This window comes from Gopherus evgoodei, unplaced genomic scaffold, assembly GCF_007399415.2.
Source record: "Gopherus evgoodei ecotype Sinaloan lineage unplaced genomic scaffold, rGopEvg1_v1.p scaffold_41_arrow_ctg1, whole genome shotgun sequence".
NCBI classification, from domain to species: Eukaryota; Metazoa; Chordata; order Testudines; family Testudinidae; genus Gopherus; species Gopherus evgoodei.
The window spans coordinates 1,159,120-1,178,759 of record NW_022060062.1 but is presented as its reverse complement, the minus strand read 5'-3'; the positions used below and the strand labels follow the sequence as shown (position 1 = coordinate 1,178,759).

The 19,640-nt window shown below is 52.4% G+C and overlaps 1 protein-coding gene across 1 annotated transcript; it reads left to right on the top strand.

Moving 5' to 3' along the window:
* Positions 1 to 432: 432 nt before the first annotated feature.
* Positions 433 to 19,422, top strand: LOC115642557 (protein phosphatase 1G-like). The gene is given in 11 exon segments (XM_030546183.1): positions 433 to 575; positions 577 to 636; positions 3,399 to 3,468; positions 11,547 to 11,632; positions 12,356 to 12,488; positions 13,924 to 14,072; positions 14,625 to 14,762; positions 15,580 to 15,814; positions 16,871 to 17,000; positions 17,387 to 17,489; positions 18,729 to 19,422. Coding segments are annotated over 11 exon segments (1,371 nt in total). The 5' UTR covers positions 433 to 509; the 3' UTR covers positions 18,930 to 19,422.
* The last annotated feature ends 218 nt before the right edge of the window (positions 19,423 to 19,640 follow it).

Sequence of the window (19,640 nt, the reverse complement as noted above, 5' to 3'; positions counted from 1 at the left end):
GGGAGCAGGGGGTGCACATGGGGGGAGGAGGGGGATGCACGTGGGCAGAGGGGCGCACATAGGCCCCCCCAGGAAGCAGGAGGTGCACTGGGGGTAGGAGGGGGATGCACGTGGCGAGAGGAGCACACACAGGCCCCCCCCCAGGGAGCGGGGGTGCACATGGGGGCAGGAGGGGGATGCACGTGGGGAGAGGAGCGCGCACAGGCCCCCCCCAGGGAGCGGGGGGTGCACATGGGGGCAGGAGGGGGATGCACGTGGGGAGAGGAGCGCGCACAGGCCCCCCCCCAGGGAGCGGGGGGTGCACATGGGGGCAGGAGGGGATGCACGTGGGGGAAGGAGCGGGATGCACGTGGGGGAGGAGCGCGGCCGCTCCCAAAGACTCAGAGTTCCGTTCCCGCCCTCCTCGCGCGCGTGCGCAGACTGGCCTCCGGCGCGCGCTCCGTCCCTCGGCGTCTCTCTTTCTGTCGCTTGCGGTCGCGCTGGTTCCGCCTCCCGCCCGCCCCCGCATCATGGGCGGCTCCCTGTCCAAGCCCCACACGGTGAAGAGCTCGGGGGACGGGGCCCGGGGCCCGGGCTGGGCCGCGCCCGCTGCACTTCGGCTACAGCGCCATGGAGGGCTGGCTGGGCTCAATGGAGGTGAGGGGAGTTGGGGAGCGGCGTGGGGAGCTGGGGGGAGCGGCGTGGGGAGCCGGGGGGCGGGAGGGGAAGCTGGCGGGGGAACGGCGTGGGGCGCCGGGGGGCGGGGAGAGCGGCGGGGGGAGCCGGGGAGCCGCGCGGGGAGCTGGGGGGGAGCGGCGTGGGGAGCCGGGGGGCAGGAGGGGAGACGGGGAGCGGGGGGGGGGGAGCGGCGTGGGGAGACGGGGAGCCGCGCGGGGCCCTCAGTGGGAGGGAGGGAGGAGAGATGGGAGGGGGCGCGGCGCGGGACCCTTAACTGCTGCTTGGTACATTTTATTCTCTCCCTCCCCATAAGCCTCCGCAGACTGATAGTGACCCATCCCCAGGGGTCTCCTGTGCCTTTCCCTCCCTTCTCCTTCTGCAGAGCTAGGGGGATTCCCCTCGTCTCACACCCTCAGCCACTTTCTCCAGCCTGGGGCATGTGTGGCTCCTCTCTGAATTCCCTGCCAAGCTGTCTGCTGGGGACCTGCTGGCACAGTGCCATCACCACTAGATGAAGGGGTGCTGATTCTCTCTGTTTGCATTAATGCCGAGTGGAAGCAAACTCTCTTACTAAGGATCCAGCCCCCCCTACCGCTGTGGTTAAGGGCTGAGAACTTCCAGGCCATGTTTCAGTCCTCCAAGGAGTCCCCTGGCAAAAGTGCCAGGACACAGCTTTCCTGATACTTCCACAGAAATAAACCAAGTCTTTTTGCAGGGGCGACTCTCCTCTCTAGTCTCTCTGCTATACCATAAAAATAAAGCTGCAGTAAAGGAAGGACCCATGCCAAATTCAAGTTCCTCTGGCATTTCCTGGTTTTTGAGTGTTTACCTGTGCACTTCCTATCAGCCTAACATAGGGTTTAATCTGCTGTGCCAGTGTAAACGTGCCTGTCCTGGAGTTCTTGGGCCAGCCCAACAGAACTCCCCCAGTGGCATTCAGATAACCATCACAACCTGTTGGATGCATTGGATCAGCCTATTTCCTCACTTCCTTCCCTCCACCTTCCATTCTGGAATTGGAAGTGGAGCAGAGCACAGGGAGCTGCCCATTCCCCCTGGCTCCCCAGCCTCTAAGGTTAGAAGAGACGGCGGATTAGTGCTGAAAAATGATGGTCACCTGCATGGAAACCCCAGCCTCCCCTGCTTGCCCAGTGAGCACCAGCCAGAGAACTGTTAGTTTGAAAGGCACATTCTGTGCTTCAAATTCAGCCCAAGTCACTGCCAGCTGCTGTTCCTGGCCCAGATCTGGGGAGGGGAAGGAATTTGGTCATGAGCCCTTGTCTGCTGTTCTGTGATGTTCTGCTCTGTATAGGTGATTGTCCCATGCTCGTTACCTCAGTGTCTGAGTGCCTATAGATAAAGGCCAGAAAGGATTTCATTTTTGTGTCAAACAGTCCCCTTGGTGGGCCACCCTTTCTGCTGGCTCACCTGAGAGGTTCCGTGGGCGGCCGGAGAATGAGCAGGATTCTGACACCAGTGCCATGGCAGAGATGCCTGCCTGGGAGGTGGGATTTCCGTAACACTGTTTCTGATTCGCTCCAGTGCACAGAGAACACTAGGGGACAGTGTCAGTTCTAGACTCCTCGGCCTACCCTTCAGCTCATTTGAGGCCAGCACGCCGTTACCCAGCCGCATGGGGCATGCCCAGGAAAGGCTTGGCACACTCAGGCTAGAGAGAGGGGAAAGGCCTCTAGCCCAGGTGTGCAGAGATCCCCTACAAGGGCCTGGGGAGTGTGGTGGTGCTCCCGTACCACTTTCTGCTCTCAGTAGTCAGCGGGACACTCTCCCTCCTGTCAGGTATGACTGGAGCAGGTGACACTCCAGTGTGCATGGATCTGGGCTGCTTATGAACTGGGGAAAGGAGCCAGGCAGTGGGAGGGGCCACAGACTCCCTGTTTGACTTTGGCCACGTCCTTTGGGGCTTGTCTACATGGGGAAACTTACTGGCATAACTACCAGTATGATGCTACCACTGTTGTTCTCCTGGTGTGCTATGGTGGTGTAGTCATGCCAGTACATTTCCTTGTGTAGATAAGCACTTGGTCTCCCTGGGCCTCCGTTCCCATCTGTACAATGCGGCCAGTAGCCCCATCCTGCCGCACAAGGGAGTGTGAGGATAAAGACCCTCGGATGGTACAGTGACGGGAGTCTGGATGGATAGGGCTGGAGTCTGGCTCCAGACTGGCAGAATCCCAAGTTACCATTTTAAAGAGCTCTCAGTCTGGAGGAGTGCAGAGGTTGCTGTGCACAGCAGAAGGCTGAAGAGTTGCATGCCCCTTCCAGGAAGAGCGAGCTGCTCTGGTGAGCTGTAGATGGAGCGTGTGCTGTGGGTCTGGGGGGGGGTCTCAGGAGTGTGAAATTCACCCCCCTGCCTGCTGTAGTTGCGCTAAGTCACTCTCTGGGGCAGACATAGGTAGGTCAATGAAGGACTGCTTCCATCAGCCTAGATACCATCACTAAGGGAAGTGGAGTTCCTGCGACAGCAACACCCCTTCTGTCACTGGAAGAAGCGTCTGCGCTATAGTGGCATGTGGCTGTGCTACTGTAGCAGCTGCTTCTTACTGTTCATGCCCTTCTCTGGTTTTCTGAGAACAGCGTGTGAGTGGGAAATCTCCAGGTGTGCAATGTGAGCGTGTCTGTGCTGGTACCATATTTCCCTGCCCCTGAGCACCGTTCATGCTGGGTCAGCTGCTGGGAGCCAGTGCAACCCCAGCACTCTGACTTGGTGCTTTCTCTTTCAGGATGCGCACAACTGCATTCCAGAGCTAGACAGTGAGACGGCCCTGTTCTCTGTCTACGATGGACATGGAGGTAACTGCTCCCCTTGCTCTTTCCAGGGAATTGTACTTGGGCAGCTTCTCGCAGGGGCCTGCTCTGGTCTGCTGCAGTGGCTGCCCCTTCAGGGCAAACTGCTCTGGCTGTAAAAACCCTGCTTTTTCTTGAGAAGTGTTCTCTGGGGCAAAGTGCGGACTGAGGCTGCCAATGGCTGTGGGAAGAAGGGCACTGGGTTGGCACAGTGGGATCTGGACAACCTCCTTCTGGTGGGAGTTGGGCTTCAAGGGTCCACAGGAGGCATTCCAGGACTGAGGCTGTTTTTCCAGCTGGGCAGGGGAGCGGTTTGAGGGTCACCACTTTGAGGTGAGCACGTGCGTAAGAACATAAGAGTGGCTGTACTGGGTCAGACCAAAGGTCCATCCAGCCCAGTATCCTGTCTACTGACAGTGGCCAGTGCCAGGTGCCCCAGAGGGAGTGAACCTAACAGGTAATGATCAAGTGATCTCTCTCCTGCTATCCAGCTCCACCCTCTGACAAACAGAGGCTAGGGACACCGTTCCTTACCCATCCTGGCTAATAGCCATTGATGGACTTAACCTCCATGAATTTATCCAGTTCTCTTTTAAACCCTGTTATATTCCTAGCCTTTACAACCTCCTCAGGCAAGGAGTTTCACAAGTTGACTATGCACTGTGTGAAGAAGAACTTCCTTTTATTTGTTTTAAACCTGCTGCTCATTAATTTCATTTGGTGGCCCCTAGTTCTTATATTATGGGAACAAGTAAATAACGTTTCCTTATCCACTTTCTCCACACCACTCATGATTTTATAGACCTCTATCATATCCCCCCTTAGTCTTCTCTTTTCCAAGCTGAAGAGTCCTAACCTCTTTAATCTTTTCTCATGTGGGACCCTCTCCAAACCCCTAATCATTTTAGTTACCCTTCTCTGAACCTTTTCTAGTGCCAGTGTATCTTTTTTGAGATGAGGAGACCACATCTGTACACAGTATTTGAGATGTGGGCGTACCATGGATTTATATAAGGGCAATAATATATTCTCAATCTTATTCTCTATCTCCTTTTTAATGATTCCTAACATCCTGTTTGCTTTTTTTGACCACCTCTGCACACTGCATGGACATCTTCAGAGAACTATCTACAATGACTCCAAGATCTTTTTCCTGACTCGTTGTAGCTAAATTAGCCCCCATCATATTGTATGTATAGTTGGGGTTATTTTTCCCAATGTGCATTTCTTTAAATTTCTCCACATTAAATTTCATTTGCCATTTTGTTGCCCAATCACTTAGTTTTGTGAGATCTTTTTGAAGTTTTTCACAGTCTGCTTTGGTCTTAACTATCTTGAGCAGTTTAGTATCATCTGCAAAGTTTGCCACCTCACTGTTTACCCCTTTCTCCAGATCATTTATGAATACGTTGAATAGGATTGGTCCTAGGACTGACCCTTGGGGAACACCACTAGTCACCCCTCTTCATTCTGAGAATTTACCATTAATTCCTACCTTTTGATCCCTGTCTTTTAACCAGTTCTCAGTCCATGAAAGGACCTTCCCTCTTATCCCATGACAGCTTAATTTACGTAAGAGTCTTTGGTGAGGGACCTTGTCAAAGGCTTTCTGGAAATATAAGTATACTATGTCCACTTTGTCCACACGTTTGTTTGACTCCTTCAGAGAACTCTAATAGATTAGTAAGACACAATTTCCCTTTAGAGAAACCATGTTGACTTTTGCCCAACAATTTATGTTCTTCTGTGTCTCTGACAATTTTATTCTTTACTGTTGTTTCAACTAATTTGCCCACTGCTGACGTTAGACTTACCAGTCTGTAAGTGCTGGGATCACCTCTAGCTACATTAGCTATCTTCCAGTTATTGGGTACAGAAGCTGATTTAAAGGACAGGTTACAAACCATAGTTAGTAGTTCCGCAATTTCATATTTGAGTTCTTTCAGAACTCTTGGGTGAATGCCATCTGGTCCCAGTGACTTGTTAATGTTAAGTTTGTCAATTAATTCCAAAACTTCCTCTAGTGACACTTCAATCTGTGACAATTCTTCAGATTTGTCACCTACAAAAGCCAACTAACGTTTGGGAATCTCCCTAACATCCTCATATGTGAAGACTGAAGCAAAGAATCCATTTAGTTTCTCCGCAATGACTTTATCGTCTTTAAGCGCTCCTTTTCTATCTCAATCATCAAGGGGCCCCACTGGTTGTTTAGCAGGCTTCCTGCTTCTGATGTACGTAAAAAAACATTTAATTACCTTTGAAGTTTTTGGATAGCTGTTCTTCAAACTCCTTTTTGGCTTTTCTTATTACATTTTTACACTTAATTTGGCAGTGTTTATGTTCCTATTTACCTCACTAGGATTTGACTTCCACTTTTTAAAAGATGCCGTTTTATCTCTCACTGCTTCTTTTACGTGGTTGTTAAGCCACGGTGGCTCTTCTTTAGTTCTTTTACTGTGTTTTTTAATGTGGGGTATACATTGAAGTTGAGCCTCTATTATGGTGTCTTTAAAAAGCGCCCACAGCTTGCAGGGATTTCACTTTAGTCACTGTACCTTTTAATTTCTGTTTAATTAACCTCCTCATTTTTGCCTAGTTCCCCTTTCTGAAGTTAAATACCACAGTGTTGGGCTGTTGAGATGTTCTTCCTCCCACAGGGATGTTGAATGCTACTGTATTATGGTCACTATTTCCAAGTGGTCCTGTTATAGTTACCTCTTGGACCAGCTCTTGCACTCCACTCAGAACTAAATCGAGAGTTGCCTCTTCCCTTGTGTGTTCCCGTACCAGCTGCTCCAAGAAGCAGTCATTTAAGGTGTTGAGAAATTTTGTCTTTGCATTTCGTCCTGAGGTGACATGTACCCAGTCAATATGGGGATAATAGAAATCCTCCACTGTTATTGAGTTCTTTATTTTGTTAGACTCTCTAATCTCCCTTAGCATTTCATCATCACTGTCACTGTCCTGGTCAGGTCATTGATAATAGATCCCTAATGTTATATTCTTATTAGAGCATGTAATTACTATCCATAGAGATTCTATGGAACATGTGGATTCACCTAAGATTTTGACTTCATTTGATTCTACATTTTCTTTCACATACAGTGCCACTCCACTACCTCTCCCCCACCCCCCCAGACCTGTTCTGTCCTTCCTATATATTTTGTACCCCGGAATGATTGTGTCCCATTGATTGTCCTCAGTCCACCAGGTTTCTGTGATGCCTATTATATCAATATCCTCCTCTAACACAAGGCACTCTAGTTACCCATCTTATTATTTAGACTTCTAGCATTTGTGTACAAGCACTTTAAAAACTTGTCCCTGTTTATTTGTCTTCCCTTTTCTGATGTGTCAGATTATTTTTTACGTGAACGTTTCTTCATACACAGAGCAGGTCCTAGAGGAAGGGGCACTTCCAGTTCTGCGGTGCGGGGATGGCTTTGGGTTTGCAAGCTGCTCTGGGGGGCTCTGCAGTTGATGGCCTTGATCCTGCTTTAGTTTCTAGACTGTAGCTGAAGGTCCTTGCCTTGATGCTGCTGCCCGTGCCCCACTTCCCATGTCAGACTGAAGCCTGTGTCCTTAGAGACCAAGAGTGTTTTTAATGTATAAGGGGGATGGCACTCAGAGGCTTGCTGTATGAAAGGGGTCACCAGTGCAAAACGTGAAGAACCACTGAGCTAGTCCCTTCCCCTCCGCACGCCCAGCTAAGCCAGTACTAGATACATGGGCCACAGTCTCCATGGAACTAAGCTTTCTGTAAATGCCTGGGTAGATGGATTTTGTCCAGGGTCGGTTTCCAATCAAAATGCACGTATTCTGTGGCTGCAGACTCCACCTCTGTGCAGAAACATGGCCTGGCCGCTCTACTTGCGGTGTAACCAATACAGTGACATCCACTCGAGCCTGCAGACAATAACATTTATTTATTTGCCCCCTTCCGCCCCTCCCCAGTCGTATCTGAGCAGCTCACACCTTGCAACAGCCCTGCCAGGTAAGACAGAGTTGTTATCCTCTGGCTGGTAGGGGGCGGAACAGAGATGGATCAAGGACTTTTTGGAAGTGCCTTTGAGTTCAGGTGGTGTTTGGGTGCTGGACATGTCTGTCCAAAGTCACGTGCTGTCTGCCTGGCCAAGGTCACCATGGAGTCCCTGTCGTAAGTGCAAGCCTGCTCTGCCTCTTGCTGCTGTGTCCCAGCAGGGTGCTCACTTTGAAACCGAACCCGGGAATTCTCAGCCTCCCCATGAATTGTCATTGAGTTTCATGTTGTTAGTAGTATTGGCATGTTTCATGTTGCCATAGCAGCTACACGCCTCCGTCATGGCCAGCACCCCTGTGCTAGGCGCTTTAGACATGGAACAAAAAAATGACTCCTGCCCCAAAGAGCTTACAGTTGAAGTCAGGCCAAGAGAGACCCAGCCAGATGGGTCTGCAAGGGAACAGAGAGACAGCATTAGTGAGCCTGAGGGGCAGGGGTCTCTGCACACCAGCAGCCTAGCAGCTGTCAGTTTTTTGGAGGGTTCATGGCAGCAGAGGTGTTGAAAGAGTTGAATGAGGTGTCATAAACAGGTAGTTAAGGGTTAATGTCTCTTTTACCTGTTAAGGGTTAAGAAGCTCAGTAAACCTGGCTAACACCTGACCAATAGGAGGACAAGATACTTTCAAATCTTGAGGGAGGGAAGTCTTTCGTTTGTGCTCTTTGTTTGGGTTGTTGTTCGCTTTCCGGACGGAGAGGGACCAGACATCCATCCAGGCTCTCCAAATCTTTCTGAATCTCTAATGTTTCAAACTAGTAAGTAACAGTCAGGCAAGGCGGGATATTATTAGCCAAATGTGTCATTTCATCAAAAATAGCATGTTAGTTTGACAGGATCTATTTTCCATAAACCCATGTTGATTTGCATTAATTATATTATGTAAAAACTGCCACGTAGTGTCAGCCATGGTCCCTCTAGCACAGTAGCCTGTCTCTTACAGTTGTCCATACTGGAGCTTCATGGGGAGTGCACATAACAAGGTAGTTAGTGATCCATCCTGTCTTCCCCTGCTGGCTTCTGGCAGTCAAAACTTTAAGGTTGCCCCAAGGGTTGCGTTGCGTCCCTGACCATCTTGGCTAATAGCCATTGATGGACCTGTCCTCCATAAACTTCGCTATTTATTTTTTTGAGCCCAGTTCTACTTTGGCCCTGGCAATGAGTTCCACAGGTGAATTGTGCATTGTGTGAAAAGGTACTTCCTCTTGTTTTGTATTCATCCTGCTACCTGTTAATTTTATTGGGTGACTCCTGGTTTTTATATTGTGGAAAAGGGTAAATAACACTTCATTATTCACTCTCTTCACACCAGGCATGATTTTATCTTTGTTCCACTTTTCTGAACCTTTTCTAGTTCCATTATATCCTTTCTGAGATGGGGTAACCAGAACTGGACACAGTATTCAAGGTGTGGATTTGCCATGTACTTACTATGGGGCATTATGATAATTTCAGTCTTAGTTTCTATCACTTTCCTAATGGTTTCTACCATTCTGTTAAGCTTTTTGACCGCTGATGCGCATTGAGCTGAAGTTTTCGGAGAACTATTCACTGTGACTCCAAGATCTTTCTTGAGTGATAACAGCTAATTTTGAACCCATCATGCGTTACTTTGCACTTATCAGTGTTGAATTTCATCTGCTCAAATTTCCCTGCTGAATCACCCAGTTTTGTGAGATTCCCCCTAGAACTTTTTGTAGTCAGCTTTGAACTTAACTATCTCGAGTAACTTTGTATCATCTGCAAACTTTTCCTCTTCACAGTTCACTCTTTCTTCCAGATCAGCAGTTAATGTATTAAACAGCACAGGTCTTTGTACAGATCCTTGGGGGATCCCGCTGTTTATCTCTGTGCATTGTGACAACTGACCATTTATTCCTACCCTTTGTTCCTGACTTTTAACAAGTTACTGATCCATGAGAGGACCTTCCCTCTAATCCCATGACAGTTTAGGCTCTGGTTACACTACAGCTTAAGTCAACATAAGTTATGTTGTTCATGGGTTTGAATTAGCCACCCTCCTGAGTGCCATAACTTATGCCGGTGTGGGCAGTGCTGTGTTGTCGGGAGAGCTTGCAGGGGCTGGAGTAGTTAAGCCGACAGGAGAGCTCTCTGGAGTGGTGTAGCTGCATTAGTGCTCTCTTGTGTAGCCACAGCATAATTTTCCTTAAAAGTCTTTGGTGAGGGACCTTGTCAAAGTCTTTCTGGAAGTCCAGGTACGCTCTAACCACTGGATCTCTCTTGGCCACATGCTTGTTGACCCCCTCAAAGAATTCTAATAGATTGGTGAGGCCTGATTTCCCTTTAGAAAAGCTGTGTGGATTCTTCCCCAATTGCCTGTGTTTAACTCGGTATTTGATAGTTCTGTTCTTTACTATGATTTCTGCTAGTTTGTGGAGTGCTGTAACCACTGACCGGGATTGCTTCTGGAGCCCATTTTAAAAATCAGCATTACATTCTAGTCATGTGGTGCACTGTCCTTTAATGCTTTATAAACTGAGTCCTGTATCAGCTGTTCTTTTGTTCTGGCCAGGACTGATGTCTGTCTGATAGGCCTGTGGTTACCTGGGACATCCTGTTCACCCTTTTAAAGTCGCCACCCCAAGATGGTCACTGTCTGTTTCACTGTTGTTGATCCCTTTCCCCCACGCTATCTTCTAGCTCAATGGTTACAGCACTCACCGGGGATGTGGGAGGGCCAGGCTCCAATCCCCACTCTGGAACAGACTTGAAATGGGGCTGCTGATTCTCTCTGCCGCTCAGGGTGAATATGGTCTGACCGGACGGGTCTGCATCATCCAACTTCTGATGCATCCCCTTTTGCCAAAGCTGTTTTCACAGGGTTTCCATTCCTTGCCAGTTGCCCAGTTTCTTCTCTCGCTCCAGGCAGGTTTGAAAGAGCTGTGTGTTTGCCATTCATTCCTTACTTCCCCTAACAGTGCCATTACCTTGGGGGGACCCTGCATTCTCGCTGCCCTTCTCCTTTCCCTGCATTCTTGGCATGTTCTTGTTTGGCTGCCTCCCCCTTCTCCATTCCCAGTTTGGTTCCTTCTCCCACTCAGATCTCTGGCCCTTCCCTTCCAGACCAGAGGGGCTGCTCCTCACCTCTCCCATCAGAGCTTTTCACTGGGCTGCTTCCCTGCCCCTCTGTGCATTCTGCCAAGTCCCATTGGATGAGCTGAACTCCAGGAGTTAGTGATCACTGCTGCCATGTCAGTGCCGTCTTCTCTTAGGGGGGCCCACCTGTCGTCTGAACCATGGCCCTGTGGTCTGCCTGGCTGCACTGGTTACCCAGGCACCCCCAAGGAGGAGTCGTGATGTCAAGCAGCTGACAGCTGGTTCAGGAGTGAAATAATCTGTATGCTTATGTGCAGGCCGTGGGTCTGTTACACGCAACTCAGAGAATTTCTCCTTCTTCCGTGTCTGGCCCTGTGGCTTGCTTCTCCTATCGTCGCCTCCTGCATTTCTTTCCTTCCTCTCCCAGTAGGACTCCGCTCTGCCCATTAGGACCACAGTCTCCCTCGTTAATTGTAGCATCTCCTTCCTCTTGCGCTGGGGCAGGCGCTCCTGTATGTGAACACTCACTGGCTGCCCCCTGCATGCTGGAAACATGGCACCTCCCAGATTATCTGCACTGAGCATTAGCCCCCTTTCCCCTGCTGCAATATCAAAGCTCGGCTCTCCAGGTGGGACTGGCCTGAGAACAGTGGAGTCCCTTGGAACCTGGCCAGCCCCAATGAAGGATGAAAAGCCTTGGAGATTTGCTGGGGTCCCAGGGCTTGTCATACTGATGCTGTCTCCAGTGGCAGCAGCAAGTCCTCCCACCTCAGTGGTGCAGCTCCTTGGGAAGTGGAGGCCCTGCGCCAAACCCTGAGATATCCCACTAGCGACCTCTGCTCTGCAGCTGGTTGCTGTCTCCTCCTCCTGCACTGACCTCCTTCCTGGCTGGAGTCCCCAGATTTCCCTCGGGGCTGTCAGCTCAGCTCGCTCTGTGCCCAGGGCCACTGGGAGGAGCAGGATTTTCAAGCAGCCTCTGCTCTCTTTCAGGGGCAGAGGTTGCCCTGTATTGTGCCAAGTATCTCCCGGAGATAATCAAGGAGCAGAAGGCTTACAAGGAAGGCAAACTACAGAAGGTAAGAGCCTGGCACTGCAGTGGATAAGTGTCGGCATCAAGACAGGAGAACAGGCTTCTCTGGGTGTCTAGTCCCCACCCAGATCCCGGTGTCACCTGGGATTGCCCAGCCCCTCCCTCGTAGGCAGTCCCAAGGCCTGGTTAGTCTCCCAGGGAAGCTTTCTTCCTTTTTCCACTTTGGGTCTTCTGCTCACTAGCTGTTGGCCTTGTTGTTTAACTGTTCCACCTCCCTCCTTTAGCTCCCTTGAAGTTACTGAGAGGCCGTGCTCATTTCTGGCTCATGCCTTGTGTCGCTGCAGAGTCCCCCTCTCTGCTCTCCATATCCCCACAGAGCTGCCCTGGTTTTCAGTCTCCTCCTGGATCAATGCAGGAATTGGACTGATGGGCAGCAGTGTAGGTGAGAGAAATGCAGCCCTTTGAGACTCTCAGCGATGGCAGAGTGGAGCTTTCAGAGAAGAGGCATTAGGCGGCATATCCTGAGCACAGGCCAGTCTGGCAAAGCCAGTGACCTATAGGAACAAGGGGTTGTTCTTATGCTGACCCTCCCCAGTGCCATCTTGTCTGCCCCATGTGCTCTCTGGCAAACGTGGCCAGTCACCTCAGTGATTCTCCTGAAGGGGCTGGGGTCGTGATGGGATCCCAGTGCTGCTGAGAGAGGGCAGGGAGGGTGGGCAGGCACTCCCCTGAACAGCATGCAGCCCCTGTGGTGTCTGTTTGTCCGTAGGCCCTGGAGGATGCCTTCCTGGCCATCGATGCCAAGCTGACCACAGAGGAGGTGATTAAGGAGCTCGCTCAGATCGCTGGGCGGCCCCAGGATTTCGACGAGAAGAAAGAGAAAGTAGCTGATGAAGATGATGGTAAGTGAAGCATGTGCCCAGCCAGTATCTGAGGCTGAGCACTGAGGTGCTGGCCGCCAGCCTTGGGGGGGGGGGGCAGGACAGTGACTGCTGGGGAAGGGTTTGCTCTTTAAAGGAGCCAGTTAAACAGAGTGCAGCTGGAGCTAACTTAGCGCTCTCCTCGAGGCGCCTCCCGGGCTGGCATGGTGGAGTCAGAGCTGTTTTGGCAAGCTTGCTTGTTTAACTGACACACGCCTTCCGTGGACCCCTCCCTTGGGCGTATCTGCAACAGGTGCTCTGCTCCAGCCAAGGGTTCGAGCTTTCTGCGCCATGGCAGTACGGGTCTGAGCTGAGATGTGGTGTCAGTGAAATGGGCAGCAGTGTCCCAAGCTTGTAGCTCCAGGGTGGGGTGAGTCGTGGACGGATGGACAAGTGGTGGGACGGAGGTGAACTCAAGCCCCCCCCTCCTCCCCCCCCCCGGTGACTGGCCCAAGACTCTGCCTTTTTCACTCAAAGAAGCAGATGTGCTTTCCCGCTTGGGCATGTCTATCAGGGCAAGGAGCAAAGGCCCAGACAGGAAACCAGAATTACTCGCTGCCAGCCTTCGAGTGAACGTAAAGCGGCACCCGCACTGGATCCCGGCATTTTTCTGCGAATGCTGGGGACACCCGGGTTTCTAAACCTGGGGGGGAAGCCCTTTAGTTTGCTTTCTGCATCTGGCAGCACTCTGGGTAGAGTCGTTTCACTTCCCATCTTTGAGCTGACTAGTTAAGTTAAAACTAGCAAAACGGCAGCTTCAGGGAAGCAGCAAGATTCCCCCTTGAACTGCTGGCCCCAGTTTGGTGTTTGGGAAGGGTGTGTCTTAGCATCTCACGTTTCCCCAAGGCCCCAGCGCCTGGTTCTCAGGTGGGTGAGCGACCTGTGCCAGAGCCCTCCGGAGCGACTTGGCCCTCGAAGCTTAGCCTTTCCCGTCTGTGGTGTCGGATCTGTGCAAGGAAACAGACCAGCCAGTGTCCCAGCACTCGGCATCACCACAGACCTTCAAACAAAACCCAAACGCTTGGCCAGCACCAGCTGTTCTCACTTGCGAGCTCACCCCCAGCTCCTCGAGCTGAGCTTCCATTGGCGAATCCCTCCTTGATGGCCACTGTGTCCATGACGTTGGCCAGCGAGCTTCACCTGGCTTAGCAGCTGGGAGCTGGCTGCTGTGTGTCCATGCAGCCCAGTGTGTGCGCTGTGCCTATCAGCTGTGTGAGTGTGATGGTCGCCTTCCCGACTGCTTGGTCTGGGAGCTGGGTGGGGGCAGCTGTCTCGTGTGTGTGGAATGCCCAGCCCAGTGCGGGCACTGCTGCAACATCAGGTATCTCTTGGCTAGTGCAGCTTGGATCCAAACCTATGCTGCTGCTGCCACCCCACAGGTGGCGTTTCCTGCTCTGACTTCCCCTTTCTCTTGCAGTTGACAACGAGGAAGTGGCTCTTTGGCATGAAGAAGCCACAATGACCATAGAGGAGCCGCTGACCCGCTATGGACAGAACTGCATCAAGAACCTCAGAAACAAGCCACTTGCTCCGGCCGGGGAGATGGGCCAGGAGCATGGCAGGGAGGTGAGTGTGAATGGAGAAAGCAGCCCGGGGGAGCTGGCCAAGCACAGGGAGAAGAAGAACAGGAAGCCAGATGACGAGGCCACGGGCATTTCCTCCACCACAGATGGAGCAAGGATGAGTCAGATGAGGGTAACGAGGAGGACGACAGTGGAGTAGGCGCCAGAGCTTGGAGGCAGCTGCCGTTCCTGGAGGTGGAGGTGGAGAAGGACTCTCTCTCTCTCTCTCCCCCCACCCCCACATTCTTTAAGGGCTGTGAGAGCATCGGGCCACCCCAGGCCTACCGTCAAGGTGGGATTTACGGGCTGGTGCCTGTGTCCGCACTGCCTCACAGTGGGCCTGTGGAAGGAGGGTGCTGCAGACACTGTGGTCTGTCCAGTGCATGAGCTGGGAGCTGCTACCTGCTGCCCAGCTCATATGCAGCAGAGAGAGAGAGACGACCTGCTGGGTCATCGGCTCCCTCTTGCTGAGCTCATCTTGTCCATCCTCCCGGAGGGGCTTGTGCCCTCGGAGCCGGGCACTTCTGCTCTCTCATGGTGTCTCTCGTTTCTATAGGAGTGCAGTGAGGATGAGGATGGCTACAGCAGTGAGAAGGCAGAGAATGAAGAGGATGAAGGTGACACAGAAGAGATTGAGGAGGATGAGGACAAAGAGGAAAAGATAATGTTACCACGCATGAAGCGGAAAAAGGAGGTGCACATCCCATTTCTGCCTTCTCTAGGTTCTTTGTTAGTCCTGTGCCGGGGAGCACCTGTGGGTCACTTGGGAGCCAGAGAATGCCCCTTGGCCATGGAGGCTCTGTGCAGCCCATGGATTTTCTACACAGCTTTCCTGCAGCAGAGCATGTAACCTGAGGCAGGTGTCTTCCCACCCGGACGCGGTGGAGGGTTTGGAATGGGGCCTGGGCTGTGGGGCAGCAGGGGAGATACTGCAAAGGGGGACTCCACTGCTAGCTTATCTGATCGGACATCCCGCAGACCAGCATGGCAATTCCTCAGGATCAGCCAGTCTGGCTGTGTGTCTCACCTGCACACAACAAACACTAGTAATTAGCAGCTCTCCAGCCAGCCGGCCGGCTGAGGACGGCATTGGCAGCTGGGCAGGACCTGTAGCTAGGTGCAGTGAAATGGAGATTGCAGAAGCCTCCATCCTTGCCACTACAATGCAGTGCAGCCCCTGCTTGGGGCAGGCTGAGGCTGGAGTTGCTGAAGGAGAGGACAGCTGCAGGCCATGCTATTGATCTCACTGGTGTTCCTAGGACAATGTGTTAAACTGAGGTGGCCCACTCCTGGGAAAACGTACCCATGCTCTGTTCCTTTCATACCCCTTCCCTCGCCTCCTGCGGTGGCCCCCTCTTTGGGCCCTGCACCTGGAAAGGCGAGGTCTGGTACAGCCAATGTCCTGTAAGAGCTCCTGGGCTGGTTTGTACTCTCTCTCCCTGAATAGCTCCTTTAGGGCTAGAGGCATTATGTATCTGGGAAGAAGTCTCACCAAACCCCTTGCCTCTCAGCCTGGCTCTGACAGCGGGACGACTGCCGTGGTAGCCCTTATCCGCGGGAAACAGCTGATCGTAGCCAATGCTGGAGACTCTCGCTGCGTGGTGTCGGAGGGTGGCAAAGCTGTAGACATGTCCTATGACCACAAGCCGGAGGATGAGCTGGAGCTGGCGAGGATAAACAACGCCGGCGGCAAGGTCACCATGGATGGGAGAGTGAACGGGCGTCTCAACCTCTCCAGGGCAATCGGTGAGTGAATCCAGGAGGCTGGCCAGGGCACCCTGCAGCCGGGGGGATGGCACGTGCACGGAGACTGCCTGCTTCACAGTGGGTTTGTGAGTGATGAATGATTTAGATGGGGCCCAAGGCATGGTAGCTGTCAGCCAGGAGTGGTGAGAAAAGCAAACGATACTGGGATGTATAAGGCATGGGGTGGTGTGGGCTCATCTGAACACGATGTAGGGTTCTCATCACCCTCCTAAACAGGGTGTTGCACAGCTAGAGGGGTTAGAGAAGGGCAGCAAGAACGGTCAAGGACTTGGGGAAATCTCTTCTGTGCAGAGGGGTTTGTCCCCGTGCAAAGGAGATGGATGAGGAGGGACGTGATTAAAGTTTCTAAAGCAATGCACGGTCGAGAGAAAGGGAGATCAGTGTCTGTTTAAATGATGGGGACCCTGAAAAGGCACAAGGAGCCTCTGGAACTCCCCGTCACATGAAATAGCTGAGGCTAAGAGCCTAGAGGAATTCAGCGAGAAGTTAGATATTTCTCTAGGAATGGGGAATATCTGGAATTATCAGAGGAAATACTAACCCTTAAACCAGAGTTCTGAACTGGCCATGAACCCTCTTGCCCCAGAGCATGATCCTCTAACTACTGGGGCTGGGGGAACCTTCCCCTGGGGCAGGCTGCCTGGTCGCTGCACCTTCCCCTGAAGCAGCTGGCGCTGGCCCCCATCGGAGATAGGACACTGAACTAAATGGACCCCGGTCTAGTCCGCATGGGCAGTGTCTGTGTTTGTGCTCCTAAAAGCACAGGCGGTGGGGAGATGTGTGGCTGGGCTGGGGACACACTGTTTTGGGGTTCTCGCTCTTCTTCAGTGTTGTCGCAGTGAAGTGCCAGGCTCTGCTCAGCTGGCCTCATGCTCCAGCTCAAACACAGACCTCAGTCTGCGACGGGGGAGGCGGTTGTCCCCTCTTGCCTGCGGGAGTGCTGGCCTGGGTTCTCAGGCAGCCCCTCCCCAGCAGTCAGGGCAGTGTAGCTGGAGGAGACTGTGCTGGCACACTGAACTTCCCCCCTCTTGCCAGGCGACCACTTCTACAAACGGAACAAGAATCTGCCCCCGGAAGAGCAGATGATCTCAGCCTTACCCGACATCAAGGTGCTGACAATAAATGAGGAACACGACTTCATGGTTATCGCATGCAACGGAATCTGGTGAGCACCAGAGGATCAGAAGCCCCTATGGGATGGATCCTGCCCCAGCCTTGCACGGGGCAGCAGGCCAGGTGGAAATCCCCGTGACACCTCAGTAAGAGTTAGGGGCCTCTGGGATAGCTCATCAAAGAGTCCGAGGCAGGCTGTCCTCAGTGGGGCGCCATTCCCTGGGCAGAGGATGGCACAGCGCGCTCCACGGTGCCCATGGCCCCTGAACGAAGGGATCTCCTTTAACACCTGTCTTGGTGCGCACCCTGCTCCTCCCATTCAGCGAGCCAGCGCTCTCCGCCATAGCACAGCAGAACCAGGCCTCCCTGCCGTCAGCTGCAGGGCACTCTTCCCTTGGCCTGCCAGCCACTCTGACCCGTCACTCGCTCTGCTGGCAGGAATGTGATGAGCAGCCAGGAAGTGGTGGATTTCATCCAGGCCAAGATCAGCCAGAAGGATGAGAACGGGGACCTGAGGCCTCTCTCTTCCATAGTAGAAGAGGTAAGCAGCCTGATTCCAGCTGCCCTTTCCTGGATGGGCTTCCTCAGCTCGCTGGGCATTTGCACGCTTGCTGGGCAGTGAGTCCCTGCAGGGAGAGTTACTGGGGCCGGCTCATTGCTGGGTGGTGATGAAATCCATACGGACCCAACAACTTTATCTGCTTCCTAGTTTCAGAGGGGTAGCCGTGTTCGTCTGTATCAGCCAAAACTACGAGGAGTCCTGCTGGCACTTTAGAGCCTAACAAATTTATTTGGGCATAAGCTTTTGTGGGCTATAACGTACTTCATCAGATACATGGAGTGAAAAATACAGTAGGCAGGTATAAATATACAGCACATGAAAAAATGGGAGTTGCCTTACCGAGAGGTCGGTGCTAACGAGGCCAATTCAATCAGGGTGGATGTGGCCCATTCCCAACAGTTGACAAGAAGGTGTATCAACAGAGGGGGAAAAAAAATTTTGTAGTGACCCAGCCACTTTATTCAGGCCTAATTTGATGGTGTCCAATTTGTAAATTAATTCCAGTTCTTCAGTTTCTCATTGAAGTCTGTTTTTTTAAGTTTTTTTTGTTGAAGAATGACCACTTTTAAGTCTGTTGTTGAATGTTCAGGGAGATTTTTGAGAATGAGCCACATCCACCCTGATTGAATTGGCCTCGTTTGCACTGACCCCCCCACACTTGGTAAGGCAACTCCCCCCATCTTTTCATGTGCTGTATATATATCTGCTGCTGTATTTTTCACTGCACGCAGCTGATGAAGTGGGTTCTAGCCCACGAAAGCTTATGCCCGAACAAATTTGTTAGTCTCTAAGGGGCCACAAAGACTCCTCTTTGTTTTTGCCTTCCTAGTGTTGTTCTGAACAGCCAGCAGGTGGCAGTGCTGAGTAGCCCAGGGCCCTGCCAGCAGAGGTGGTCAGCACATCGGGATATATGAGGGATGCCCCCCAACACATACTAATAATGAACAGGGGGCCCCCTGGATGTGCTCTGGGTGCTAAGCAATTGCTTGGTCTGCTCATGCCTATCGCTGGCTCTGCCTGCCGGCCTCCCAAGGCACTGAGCACTGCCTTGAGCTGTCCCGTTCCCTCCCCTGGGAGGAGCTGGAGCCTGGGGCTGGCCCCAGAGCCGGGAGTCAGCCAGCGAGCGAGCAGCTACCTTGGACTGCTCGGCTGCGTGTGAGGTTGGCGTCCTACTGGCTGCTCCTCATGTGCTCTTAACTTTGTCTTGTTCCCTCTCAGCTCCTGGATCAGTGCTTGGCTCCCCAGGCCTCAGGGGACGGCATCGGCTGTGATAACATGACCTGCATCATTATCTGCTTCAACCCACGCTCCACGCAAGCCCACACCGACAGTGGCAAATGGAAACTGGCAGCAGCAGAGGCCCAGGCAGTGGGGAAGGAGAACGGCAGTGACAGCAGCAAGAAGGCCAAGCGGGACTAGCAGGCCCAGCACAGAGACTTGTCGTGCACTCCCCAGACTCGTTTCCTAAACAAGTTGAACTCGAGACTCCGAAGTCTCATCTTTTTTCTGGTTTTTAGCCTTAGCAGAGGCCTCGTTTGTGTCCTGGACAGGGGTGGGGTGAGTTAGCAGGGCATGTCCTGTTGATTTGTAACCCTTCCAAAGAGTAAGCCGGGAGCAGAGCTGCCAAGCGGGGCTGGCTTCTGTTCCGCGCACACAGGAGCCCCGGCGGAGATGAGTAGCACGTTCGTGTTTAGAGGATGGACATCCCAAGATTGTCTCCATGTAGGTGTTGCCATTTTTGTGCCTGTGACTATTCTGTTTGGAGGGAAGAACTTTTTCACTTGTTGAGGTTTTTTATTCTGTGCCCCCTTTATTTAAGGCCCGTTCTGTTTTTATTTGTGGAACAATCTGGATCAGGTGCCACCGTTGCACCTCGCTCTGTTCCTGTTGAATAAACCTGTTTTACTAGCTGGCTGAGAGTCACATCTGACTGCAAAGTGGGCGTGCAGGATCCTATGGCTTCCCCAGGACCCCACTGGGGCAGGCTCGCTGTGGGAAGTGCACGGAGGGACAGAGGATGCTGAATGCTCCAAGGAGAGACCCAGGAGGTGAAGCCATGTGAGCTTCTTGCCCTGAACAAGTCTGCTCCAAGGGAGAGGAGGCTCCCCGAAGTCCTGCCTGGCTTTGTGG